Source organism: Tamandua tetradactyla, chromosome 2 (genome assembly GCF_023851605.1).
Source record: "Tamandua tetradactyla isolate mTamTet1 chromosome 2, mTamTet1.pri, whole genome shotgun sequence".
In the NCBI taxonomy this organism is placed as follows: Eukaryota; Metazoa; Chordata; class Mammalia; order Pilosa; family Myrmecophagidae; genus Tamandua; species Tamandua tetradactyla.
In genome coordinates this window covers 214,278,666-214,290,987 of record NC_135328.1, presented here as the reverse complement: position 1 = coordinate 214,290,987, position 12,322 = coordinate 214,278,666, and the positions used below count along the sequence as shown (strand labels likewise).

The 12,322-nt window shown below is 40.8% G+C and overlaps 1 protein-coding gene across 1 annotated transcript in view; it reads right to left on the bottom strand.

Annotated features, from left to right (window-relative positions):
• Positions 1–12,322, bottom strand: part of MTOR (mechanistic target of rapamycin kinase) — a 170,717-nt gene that overhangs the window by 28,370 nt on the left and 130,025 nt on the right. The window contains exons 35-40 of the mRNA XM_077151319.1: positions 10,028–10,153; positions 9,797–9,928; positions 5,218–5,333; positions 3,524–3,641; positions 826–1,077; positions 36–136 (exon numbers count right to left, since the gene is read on the bottom strand). Coding sequence (XP_077007434.1) covers positions 36–136; positions 826–1,077; positions 3,524–3,641; positions 5,218–5,333; positions 9,797–9,928; positions 10,028–10,153 — 845 coding nt within the window. The remainder of the gene's footprint in view (positions 1–35; positions 137–825; positions 1,078–3,523; positions 3,642–5,217; positions 5,334–9,796; positions 9,929–10,027; positions 10,154–12,322) is intronic.

Genomic DNA, 12,322 nt, shown 5'->3' with positions numbered 1-12,322 from the left:
TCCTGTCATTAAGATGACCTTCCCTTCCCTGATACCTGAGTGTATCCTGGAGGTTGTTGCCTCGTGACAAAGAGATAGAACGGAAGAAGCCCTGGACGGCAGGAACTGTGTACATTAACAGGGTCTTGGATAAATCCTGTTGGAACACATATAGGTTAGTGACACTTTTACCTCAACTTTCTCATGAATAAAAGGGGACTAATAGCACATAGTAATAGCTACCTCAAAGGGTGCTTATGAGCATTAAGTCAGTTAAGGCATAAAAAGCCTTAAGGTCAGTATCTGGCCAATGATAAACACTCAATAAATGGTTATCATGACATAATTGTTATTAACCTAGGCTAATGGTGGCTTCTTGAACAGGACTGCAGGAAGGGATGGGGATGAGGCTCTGAACATGCTAATCTCTGGGCCTGCAGCCACATTCTGAGCTGACAGCCCAAGGGGGAGGCAGGGGAAGGGACAGAAAAAACCAGAGGATGGAGTCACCAGATCCCATACTCAGAGGGGACCTGAAGATGTGCATGGCCATCTGGCCACCCACACACACAGGTGCAGGAGATTCAGAGAATGAGTTCATTCACGTGGGAAGCAAAACAAGGAACTTGCTGTTCAGCTCAGGGACACATCAGCTCCCCAAACACAAATGTACATAAAAACACTGTCTCAAGCAATGGTAGGATGGTAAATAAGCAGTATTTTCTAGCCTCATCTGGCATTTCAGAGTAAACCCTTAGGTTCCTTTAAGCTGAACACCTATTTTATTCCTCAGAGAGCCTGGTGCCTGGGTCAGTTCTTCATGGAGGAAGAGCAAGAGAAGGGTACCTCAGTGACTTTCTTCTGTAGAGGAGATGGAGTGGGGCTGTTTTCCGGGCTCTCGGCCTCACTCTCGCTGTTACTGCCCTCAGTGCTGGTGGCAGCAGCAGAAGCAGTGGCAGCTGTGGTGGTGGCAGTGGTGGTGTTGGTGATGTTGGCCCCACTAGCATGGCGTAGTTTCTTCTTCTCATCACGGGCTTGGTTCTGATGTTTGTAGTGAAGCACGGCTTCAAAGTTCATCACTGCCCACGCATGCCAGGCCTGGGTGGGAGACAGTCAGTGACAGACAGCAGGACTGGGAACAACCAGCATAAGGGCTTAAGAACACAGGATGAGCTATAGGATTGTCCTTGCCTCTCAGCCATTAGTAGAGTGAAACTTCACTTACATTAAAAACACTCAGGAATGGGGTGTTTTATACTGACTTCAATGTGATTCATTCATCCTGTGGAATTCTTACTATAAAGATACTGTAGGAAGTGTTGTGAGGGGAGGGACATATTAAAAGGAGTGAGATATGATCCCTGCCTCAAGGGATCTTCTAGTCTAGTAGGAGAGCTCATTCACAAACCTAGAGCTCTGAAGACCATGCAAGGCAGGATACCACTGGACAGTAAGAGATAAGCAAAGAGAATATTGAGAGGGAAGTTTTAATTCTAACAGGGATAGGGATTGGGAAAGCTCCATACAGAAGAGGGGTTGAGGGTAGGTTTTGAAGAGGGTTTAGATGGGGCAAGTTGGGTACAAGAGAGAGGGCAGCAGTGAGGGTTCCTGAGAAGGGAAATAGGAACAAAGGTAAGAGGCGGGCAAGCACAGGACAGTTCATGGGAAACATGAAATGAACTGACTTGGCAGAAGCTTAGGGTACATGCAGAAGAGTAGCAAAAAGAAAGACTAGCAAAGCGGCTTGGGTTAGATGGAGGACCAGGCGGTTAGGCCAAGGGCCCATTTCATTCTGTACAAAACAGCTTCACTGCATTTAAAGATTCCTTTGGCAGCAGTCCATAGAACAGATTATTTAAGAGAGCAGAGACTGGGGACAAGCAGCCAGTTGTTATGGTATTTCATGGCCTGCTGAGGTCTGAAATGGAGGTCTGAACTAGATTATATGACAATGAGAAAGGAAAGTCACTGAGAGTGAAAGGGCAAAACAAGGTGAGTGAATTTCAGGCATTTGTCTAGGCCTAAAACCTGGGCCATGGCCTGACAGAGAGCCAGTGCTCAATGACTTATAGAAGAAGCCTCTGGAGCTTATTTGGATGTGGAAGGAACTATTCACATTGCTGGGATGCTGAGCTACAGCGACTCTATAGTATATCACTGCCTGATGCAGGGAGTATGATGCAGATTGTGATTTTGGGCCTGGTCACTCTGCAGTGTTCGCAGAACTTACATAATCCACCAGGAGTTGGACTTTCTGGATAATCAGGAGATTCCTTTGAGCCTCTTGCTAAAAATCCTTTCTAAATTTCTATCTGAACAGAGATTGTTCATAATTAACCTTAAGTTGAGTGAGAATTCTACAATAACCCAGGTTCAGTTTCATTGATTGAGCAAATACCTCCTGGCATTGTGCTGTGGACACGGCACACAGGATAGAAACAGCCCCCCCCCGCAACATGGAACCATGACATTGTCGATATAAGACAGCACACAACCAAAAGGTCCCATGCCAAGAAATGCTTTTACAAACTAAAATTAAAATTTCTGGAACCAATTTTTTTCCTTGTGATTTGTTTCTTTCCAAAAGGCTGAATGAAAAAAGGAATTCTGGTTAGGAGACAGTTCTGATTAGTAAGGTTCCAGCTAATCGGGGTTACCAGATTCATTTTATCAGCCTAGGGCACACAGCTATTCTACAGAGGGTGATTATTGCAGCTCTTACAAAATGAGTATCGTTTGGAATAGAATGAAGCACGTTTAACCCAGGATAAGATTTTTGTTGTAAATGCTTCTGTGGTCTTACGATGTATATTTTGAACCCAGAGGGCTTTATTCACAAAGTATTAGCAAGTTAGGGAGATACTGGAAAGAAATCAATGAGATATGATATACCAAGCAGCTATTCAGAAAAAGGGTCTTAGAAAAAGATGTAAAAAAAAAAAAAACCCAAGGTGTTCTCTTTCTTGAATGTAGACTTTCAAGAATTCCTCCTCCATCGCTGAATAACATCTTTCATCTATTTTCTAATTCTCACTGATAATCTCTTTGAAAAGTTTCCTGTAACATAATAAGATGTTTCTCAGGCCTTTCCAAAACAAAACAAAACAGAGAAAGTTGTTAGGCTGAGAAGTAGGCAGTGCTGAAGAGCAGAAAGATGCTTGAAAGGAACAGATGACCCAAGGGAAGGTAAATTTTCAGTGATGAACCATGTTTAGACGCTCCTAGGAAAATAGTCAGCTGAGAGTCTACAAGAGCAGCAATCCAGCAAACCAAGTACACACATAGTGTAATCAGTATTGCTCTAATAGAAGAATCAATCAATCTTCCTGAATCAATAAAGCTTGTCCGGAGAAACGTGGCTCCTTGGTCCTGACAGACGAGCTCCAGGTACTCCAGAAGAACCTTCACAGTATCAGAGCAACTCCACAAAGGCTTAGCTGCATACCACAGTAACTCAGGAGGACACAGGTAAGGTGCAGGGCATTGGGTTGGCCTGTGGAGAAAGGCAAGGCTGCAACCCCAGCCGCTAATATCCCTGGGTTACCTTGTACCAGCTGCGGTCGTGCTCGGTGGCGGCACTGTAGTACTGCAGAACTTTGGGGATTGTGCTCTCGTTGATGCCCTGCAGGTTCAGTTGCCACTCCCCAAGTTTCAGGAAACATCTAAAAAACAGAGAAAGAAGCCCTCATGTTGCTCCTTCTTCAAAAAAGCCCTCCTGAGGAGAGCAATGGTTTATGTTAAGGGGGCTCAAAAGCCCTTTTGGTATTTACTCTTGTCCTTGGGAAGCCTCAGGATAGACCCACAAGATATCCAACCACATAGAAGGAAAGAAACAGGCTTTTGGGATACAATTTCAAAGTGTTATTTCTTCTTTTTTATTTTTATTGACAAACCAAAGCAACATACAAACACGAACATTCTTAACATACAAACATTCCATATATTGTATACAATCAACAGCTTACAATATCACCACATAGTAGTATATCAATCACCATGATCATTTTTTAGAACATTTGCATCACTCCAGAAAAGAAATAAAAAGAAAAAAGAAAAAACTCATACCTACAATATCCCTTACCCCTCCCACTCATTGACCACTAGTATTTCATCTATCCAATATATTTTAACCTTTGTTCCCTCTATTTTTTTTCTGTACCCCTTACCACTCCCTTTCATTGATCACTAGTATTTCAATCTACTCAATTTATTTTAATGTTTGTTCCCCCTATTATTTATTTATTTTTAATCCATATTTTTCACTCGTGTCCATATGATAGATAAAAGGAGCATCAGACACAAGGTTTTCACAATCACAGTCAGACTGTGAAAGCTATATCATTATACATACATCTTCAAGAAACACGGCTACTGGAACACAGACCTACAGTTTCAGGCACTTCCCTCCAGCCTCTCTAATACACCTTAAACTAAAAAGAGGAAATCTATATAACGCGTAAGAATAACCTCCAGGATAACCTCTTGACTTTGTTTGCAATCTCTCAGCCACTGACACTTTATTTTGTCTCATTTCTCTCTTCCCCCTTTTGATCGATAAGGTTTTCTCAAATTATTTCTTCTTCTTGATCTTTGTGTTTGAATGACAGTATAAAATGGGTACTATCTGTATGGAACTAACTACCCAAATCCAATTTCTGTGGTTGGAAGTTATAAAGAGTAATTTTTCTTATTGACTGCTATATGGATTCTCTTTTACTTTTCTCTTCTTCTCCACTTTTTTATAATGATATTAACAATTACATTTACCGATCACTTAAAACTATGTTTCAGGTACTGCCCTAAATACCCGACATTGTCTTCTTTCTGTTTAATCCTTACATCTTCCTCCATCATCCTGGGAAGTAAGAACTCTTATTATCCCCATTTTATACGATGAGGAAGCTGAGGTATACAGAGGTTAAGTAACTTCTCTAAATTAGCTGCAAGTCTGGAATTAAAAGATAAGGGGTCTGAGTCTAGAGTCAGAACTCTAAATCAATGGAGACTTAGAAACTAAGTCAGACACCAGGAAAACAGCACACACACATGTATAATCTTGGGCTACCGAACCCTGGGAAAATAAATGGCAGAGACTTTGGAAAGCATGATTTTATGGTGCGGGGGACCCGTACTGGAAAGGGTGAGAGAGACCTAAGGAACTAGCTACCCCTTGTTGTAGAGGCTGCTGAGATGGCAAGACTGGAATGTGACTGGCTCCAGGCCAGTGTGTGAGCTCACCGGGCCATGAGCTTGTGCAGCTCCTGTTTGTGCTGCTGGTCCTCAGTAGCAATGGCATGCTGGGCCTGCTGCTGCATGGTCTGGACAAAGTGCTGCATATGCTGGAAGGCATCGATCTGGAGCAGGACAGAGGAACAGGAAGTCACTTGGCATGCGGCCCAAGCTCATGGGAGACTACAGGTCATCTAACAGGCATGTGGGCCATGCCCTCTCTACACAGAAAACCTCAGAACACAGAGGGAAGACCCAGTAGGACAGAGAACCAGAGCATGGTCCTGGGAGAGGGCTTGGTTTTTCAATAAGATTCATGAATTAGTTCAACTCAAGTCTTGGCACTCCTCTGCCAACTGTAATTACTAATTTAACAAGTCTTCCTTACCTGGCTATCCCAAATAACAATTTGAAGTAATATGAAATAACTGTTTACCTCACTGCCATTTCATTGCCCTGGGGGAAATTAGGCTTAAAGGGAATTGTTTTGGGCAAGTAAAATTTTAGTACTTGTTCTAAACCCTGTGACACCTTGGACACACCAGCCAAAACGATGCATTTAAAAATCAGATAGAACTTTCAGAACCCAAATAAGAACACTGAGGTGAAGTGAAGCCCATGATGCACCCAAGGGGAAGAAGGGTAAGACTCTAGCTAAGCAAATATCTGGTTGAACAGCTAAACATCTAGTTTAGCTTAGGAGCAAAATCTTCAGAGGATTCGCCAAAAGTAGATCTAATTACAATATGAGATTTTATATAAAGTGAGCAGAAAAGTTTTGGGGTGGAATAGATCTGCGAACTAGGGAAAAACAGAGACAAAGAGTCACAGATCTGGGAATAAGCTAAAAGCCAATTGTATAAGTCTGACACATCCTAACACATCATCATCTTGATAAATGGGGTCAATACTTTTTGTAAAGGGCTTCAAGAATGGAGACAAGTATGTACAAACACTGAAAACTCAAATAGAAAAATGGTGAGATATAAATCCACTAACAGGAGGGGAAACATCATGTTAGAGTGTGAAAAGGGGTTATGAGTCCTCTGCTGAGGAAAAGGGGGAAAAACTCAACAGTTCAAATAAATGAGATCATAAAAGTTTCCTTATAGTGAATCATATAAGAATTCTTATTTTCTAAATATAACCATGTGGTTGCCTCAATGATGGCCTTGAAGAATAATGAAATTTCCTGGTTTGGGGATCAGGGCCAACTTCAGATCCTTTTTAACATAAGAGATTAATTGGCTTCAAGAGATAGGGTTTAACCCACAGCCAGAATGATGTGAAAGAATCACATCATTTTTCAAATAGTTTGAGAAAGCAATTTATCAGGCAGTTAATCCACACATGAGGAAAGGGCAGATACATAGATGTTTCAGCAGTTAACAAGACACCTATCTTCCTGAGACATCTGCCTTCACAAAGTTTCATTTCTCACTACTGGTTTTGAAAAATAAACTACATTAGCATCTCACACCTGGGAAGTAGATAGATGTACTTTCAGTTTTCCTCTAAAAACTTTTAAAGCATAAAATATATATATATTTATATGTATGAACTGGGAGGCTGTTCTAAAAAGATCAATCACTAAAAAAGGTGTGATCACTAAAAACTCAGTGTGATCAGTGTTTACATTAAGTAGTTAGGAATTAAATTAGGAATGCTAATCCCAGTGTTTTTCACAGCCAATAAGCTAAGTGTCACTGACAGGACCCCAAGTTTAAACTCTCTTTTCCGTGAATTTTAACAAAGGCCTGGCAACTTATTTGTATATGTGTGTGGATATATATATATACACAGTTTAAATATATATATTGGTTAAAAATAGGAATTTATTTGCTGATGGTTCTGTGGTTAGGAAAAATGTCTAAATCAAAGCACTGTCAAGGTGATGTTTTCTCCCCTAAGACTGTGGTGTTCTGGGATTGGCTGCTGGCAGGTGTAAATACTTTGGTCCTTAGTCTGTCACATGGCAAAGCACATGGTGGCATCTTCTGCTCTCTCACTTCTCTTCCAGGTGCCACTGATATTCAGCTCTAGCTGCTCCATCTCTGGCTCTTTCTCTTTGAATTTCATTCTGCTTATACAGGACTCCAGTAATAGGTTTAAGACCATAACTGAAGTAACCTCATCAAAGGGTCCTACTTGTCATGGGCTCACACCCACAGGAATGGATTAGGCTTAAGAACGTGATTTTCTGTGAAGCCCAATATTAAGTTTATCCAGCATGGGAGAATCTAATACCTTTCTAATTTATAGCATGGATGCAAGCTATTTTTAAGGAATTATAAATGTTTTATTAAAAACACCTTCTCTCATCCATCTTTAGGAAGTAAAGAGGGAGAAGAAATCATTACTTCCCTCTTATAGATAAAGGTCTAGTCATTTGGAGGAAGGGGCTTCTCAAAGGCCCTAGAGTTTTAGCCAGAAATCAGACTCCTAGGTCTTTGATGCCTGGGCAGTGTGTAGGTAAGAGCAATGTTCTTGGCTTAGTGACATTTCACTGAAGGACCAGCCTGTCTCTAGATTACGTAAACTGCCTTGCTTAAGAAAATACTGCACATACACCTATTTTGCCTGCTCTCTTTCTGTAGAAGAGGGTCTGTTTTTTTCCCAAAACTTTAATTTGTTCTAGGCAGGGCAGAGATTATGATTTTTATTTATAGTGGAGGAAACTGAAGCTCAGAAAAATAAAATGACTTGTTCAGGAGCACAATCATTATTAAGTAGTCAGTATTCTTTAGGTAGTTTCTGAGCAAAGATGTGGTATCTCTGGTTTGATGTCCAAGCATCAAAATTTAAATAGGCTTCTTAATTTTTAATCTGTATGGTTTTAGAATATCCTACCAGAATTTGGGTTTCTAAGAAAAACCCATACTTCATGGGGTAGAGTTGGGCTAGGGTCATATGTTGAAAGAAGCCACTTCTGGGTTGAGATATTACCCAAAAGGCTCCTTCTGCCTGCCTTCAGCAAGACATCCAAAGACTTGGAGGCTATATATAGGACGGAAACCAGACTATATTCAGATCCAGCACCTTTTGTTTTTCTCATTTGCCTGGAGGAAGATCAGGCTTTGAATTAGAACTGCTCTGGCCTCAGAGGCTCACAGAGACTGAAACAAAGCAACACACACTCACACACCACAATGAAATGTGCACATTTGGGAAAGCAAAGTTGGATCTTTAGTACTAAAGTAAATTCAAGCCAAAAACCAAGTATCTGGGAGCAGACTGTTGGTCCACTCTGGGTGGCATTCATGGTCACTCTGAGTCAACAAAATAAGTCAATTTCTAAATCTAGTCCACGGTTTAGAAGCATGTTTTTAGCACAGACACAACTGATATTTTATCAGATTTTCCCAAAACCACAGCTCCAGTAGTTAGCTGCATTTCTTTCTTGTGTCAGATACCACTGTAGGGACCACAACAGGGAGAGAAGGATAGATGTGACTCCCTTCTCCTTTATTAAAAGGTGATGGGGAAGTCAAAGCATGGTTTTGCCTCCAGGGTCTCCTTTATTAAGCCATCATTATTCAGAGAGATTGTTTAAAATCAAACAAACAAATAAAAAACCAGGAGCCACATCTATTTTCCAAAGGCATGTCTGTAAGTAAAGTAAGAGGATTCTGCATTGGCTTCAATGGACTTTCCCTACTGGTTTCAGCATTATTATACTCTGGGTATTGCTTTTGAATTCCAATTTGTTGATAGGAAAGGAGACTAAAAGTCTGAAGAAACCAAACTGGAAAGTTCTAGTTTGTGTTTTCACAAAGATGGTATTTTGGTACTGAACATCCCAGCTACTCTTAGGGAGAAGAAACCGTGCCTTCTCTATGTCCCAATGTAAAAGGGAATTTTACAAAGCTTAACAGTAGCTAATTTTTCCTGCTTAATTTAGCTATTTACATATATTTTAGCTTCTGAAATATCCAGCAAAAGCATTTGTGTCATTTTATATTCACGGCTATGCATTTGGTGTGAGTTAAGAATTATAAAGAAAAGAATTATGGGCCCCATCAGGCTGAAGATAAACAATCCTGGCGCCAAGGTTACTTGTTGTAAAACTGTTAAGAAATGCTTATTGTAAAACTGTTCTTATCTGCTTTTTTGCAAAACAGCACCTGTGACCCATGCTCAACCCCCACCCCCCTCATCTTACCCTTTAAAAAGCTTTTGCAAACTTAAGTTCGGGGCTCTCTGTTCCTGCGTGTTCAGGGAGCCCTACACATGTGTGGAAAATAAACCCCTTGCATGTTGCATGAGAGAACGTCTCTTGGAGTCCTCCTTTGCGTGGCAAAACTCTCGGATTCTCAAATTCTTACACCAATATATTCTGGATGCTTATAATAAATATAACTGTGATTGTACCCACTTGTTTGATCAATGGTATATGCACATCTCCTCAAATATGATTCACTTTGAAATCAGGCCAAATAACGAAATAATAGCAACAAACTCTATGACACTGTAATTGCAGGTAGGTGGTTTAGACATTGCTTCCTTTCTGGCTGGTAAGGAGACAGTGAAAAACAGTTTAGGTGAGCACTCCAAAGAATATGCTTATGCCTGGGATGGACTCACAGACCTTGCGGGCGCTCTTCCACATGTTTTTCATGTATGCATAGGTCACCTGAGGGTGAACTGTTGGCAGAGGATGGTCAAGTTGCCGAGATGGATCAACTCCCAGGAGCAACACTAACGTTTTATGAGCAAGAGCCTTAAAAGCAAGAAAGGTCAGGTTTTAAACAGGTCTGGACCATAAACAACTCCCATCCTCCCATCAGCCCTCCATTGCTTGAGGGGTGGGTTTACTTGCCAGTCTGCCACTCTTGCCACATAGGCTTGCATACTTGAGCCAGGTTCTCATGTCCTCATGAGGGCTGACCACAAGGGACCTCACCATAAGGATTTTCTGCCAGTCCTCCACAATACGCTGGCAGCCCTGGAACAGTCATAAACCAGGATTAGCATTTGTTCTCCACCATACCAACCCCCCAAACAACAGTGATATCCACCCTGGAATACAAAAGAGAGTCATTTATACAATTTCCAACTTTCTCCTCAGTGGAGGGTACCCTGAATGAAGTAGCACTTAGGCATTTCTCAAAATTTAGAAAGGCAGTCTGGCATGGACTCTGGAGCTTGAATCTTGACTCTGCCACTTACTATCTGTTTCCTCTGGGCAAATTATTTTATCTCTTTGTAACTCATCTGTAAAATGGGGTAAACTCACTACCAACTACACAGGGCTATTGGGAACAGGAAATAAATTAACATATTTAAATTTCTTTTGTGGATTGTGAATAACATGTTTTTAACTTTAATTTTTTGTTTTTCATGCTCTCCGTAAAAATGGCTTTCACTGACAAAGAAATTAAACTCAAAATGTATCATTCAAAATTCAAAAAACTAAGGGTAAAAGAAATTTAAATAATTCAACTATCAAATGATGCTGTTTGTAAGTTGATAATATTTATACTTCTGAAATCATTAAAGCCTAAACCTGCACTAAAATTTTTGGGATGCCCCCAATGTTGGTCTTGCTTAGATTCTTTCCTTTTCATTTTTATTTGTCTCATGTCAAAAACTGCATAAGCGGGGCGGGCCACAGTGGCTCAGCAGGCAAGAACGCATGCCTGCCATGCCAGAGGACCTGGGTTAGATTTCGGTGCCTGTCTATGTTAAAAAAAAAAAAAAAAATTGCATAAAGGGGAAGACGCTCATTAACTCACACATAAATGCTTTTTAATAAAAAAAAAAAAATAAGAGTGAATTGTTGTCAAAGGGGCTAAGCTAATTTTATACAGAGTTTAATTAACCTCTCCTTTTCTACCCATGCTAATAAGAAGTCAGACTCAGGCCATGTGGTCGGAGATACATCACTAGGTGAGATGAGTTTATGAAATCTATCATTTCATCAGCCAATTCCATGAAACCAAATGAGCTGTTTTCCACAGAGATAACTAAAAGTCTAGCACCAAAACGTCAAGGCTCTGAAACATAATGTGGTGCACTCTAAGCCTAAAGAGAGAACCCAAGATAAGAAGAGACTCAGTTTAACGAAGGCTGAAATCTTGCACTGCCCCACAGGAGACAAAGGTTAAGGGTTTTAATTTAAATGACCTGACCACAAAATGGCAGTCTTCCTGTGTAGGCCATTGAATGAGTGTTTTCACAGCAAGCCATTCTCTACAGCCAAATTTCCACCACAAAGTAAAGCTTCTTTTCAATCTTGGACCATATGTTACATCCCATGAAGTGTGACATCAAAGATTTGGAAAGTTAGAAAAACATAAAAAAGTACACTGAGTGACTGTTTTTGGATAACTTTCACCAACTGCAAGTTTTTCCCAGATGTAGAAATAATTTGGCTCCCTTCAAGCCAAAAAGTATATTGCAGTCTTAAGATAGGAAAGCCATGAAAGTTTACGGAGATGACAGTGTCCTAGACAGAGTAAAGTCAGACATGTGTCTCCTCTCCCCAAGGCTCACTGAATTAATCCTTCTTCCAAGCCAGTATCTGGATAAAATCCCACTTTTTATAATATCAGAAGATTCACCAGATCTCTAATTTAGAAACTCTTCACCCCATTACAGGCACCTAAAAAAAATGGGGTGTGTTCAAGTCAAGTGGGGAAATGCTTTCTTCGTGGAATTGCTTTCTGGTGCCCAGCAGACAATTTTCCATCAAAGCATTCACTGGGCATTTCATAATCACTAATAAAACAGGTAGAAGAACTGTATGTGCTCATTTCAGAGCCATAAATGACTGCCCTCATAGATGTTTCTTTGCCCACGGCTCCTTTCTTTCCAGTGGAATGTGCCCTTTGAGCGTCCTAGACAGGAATGCAGCTTGGAGTCAAATGGTTTTGTCACAGCCTACTAAAAAGCCCTGAAAGCACCAACTATAACTGGTCTGGAGGGAGAATTTGGAATTAGGTGTGGATGGGGCTATGAAGAAAAGGATTAGAATTGCGGGGTTGACTATGACAAGCAGGGATAGGAGTGGCAAAGGCTTTCTCTCTTTTGCTGATGAACTTCCTTCCCTCTTTTACCTATTTAAGGAATGGGAGACCTGTCCTTTCCAAGAACACGTAAGACCACTGACTCC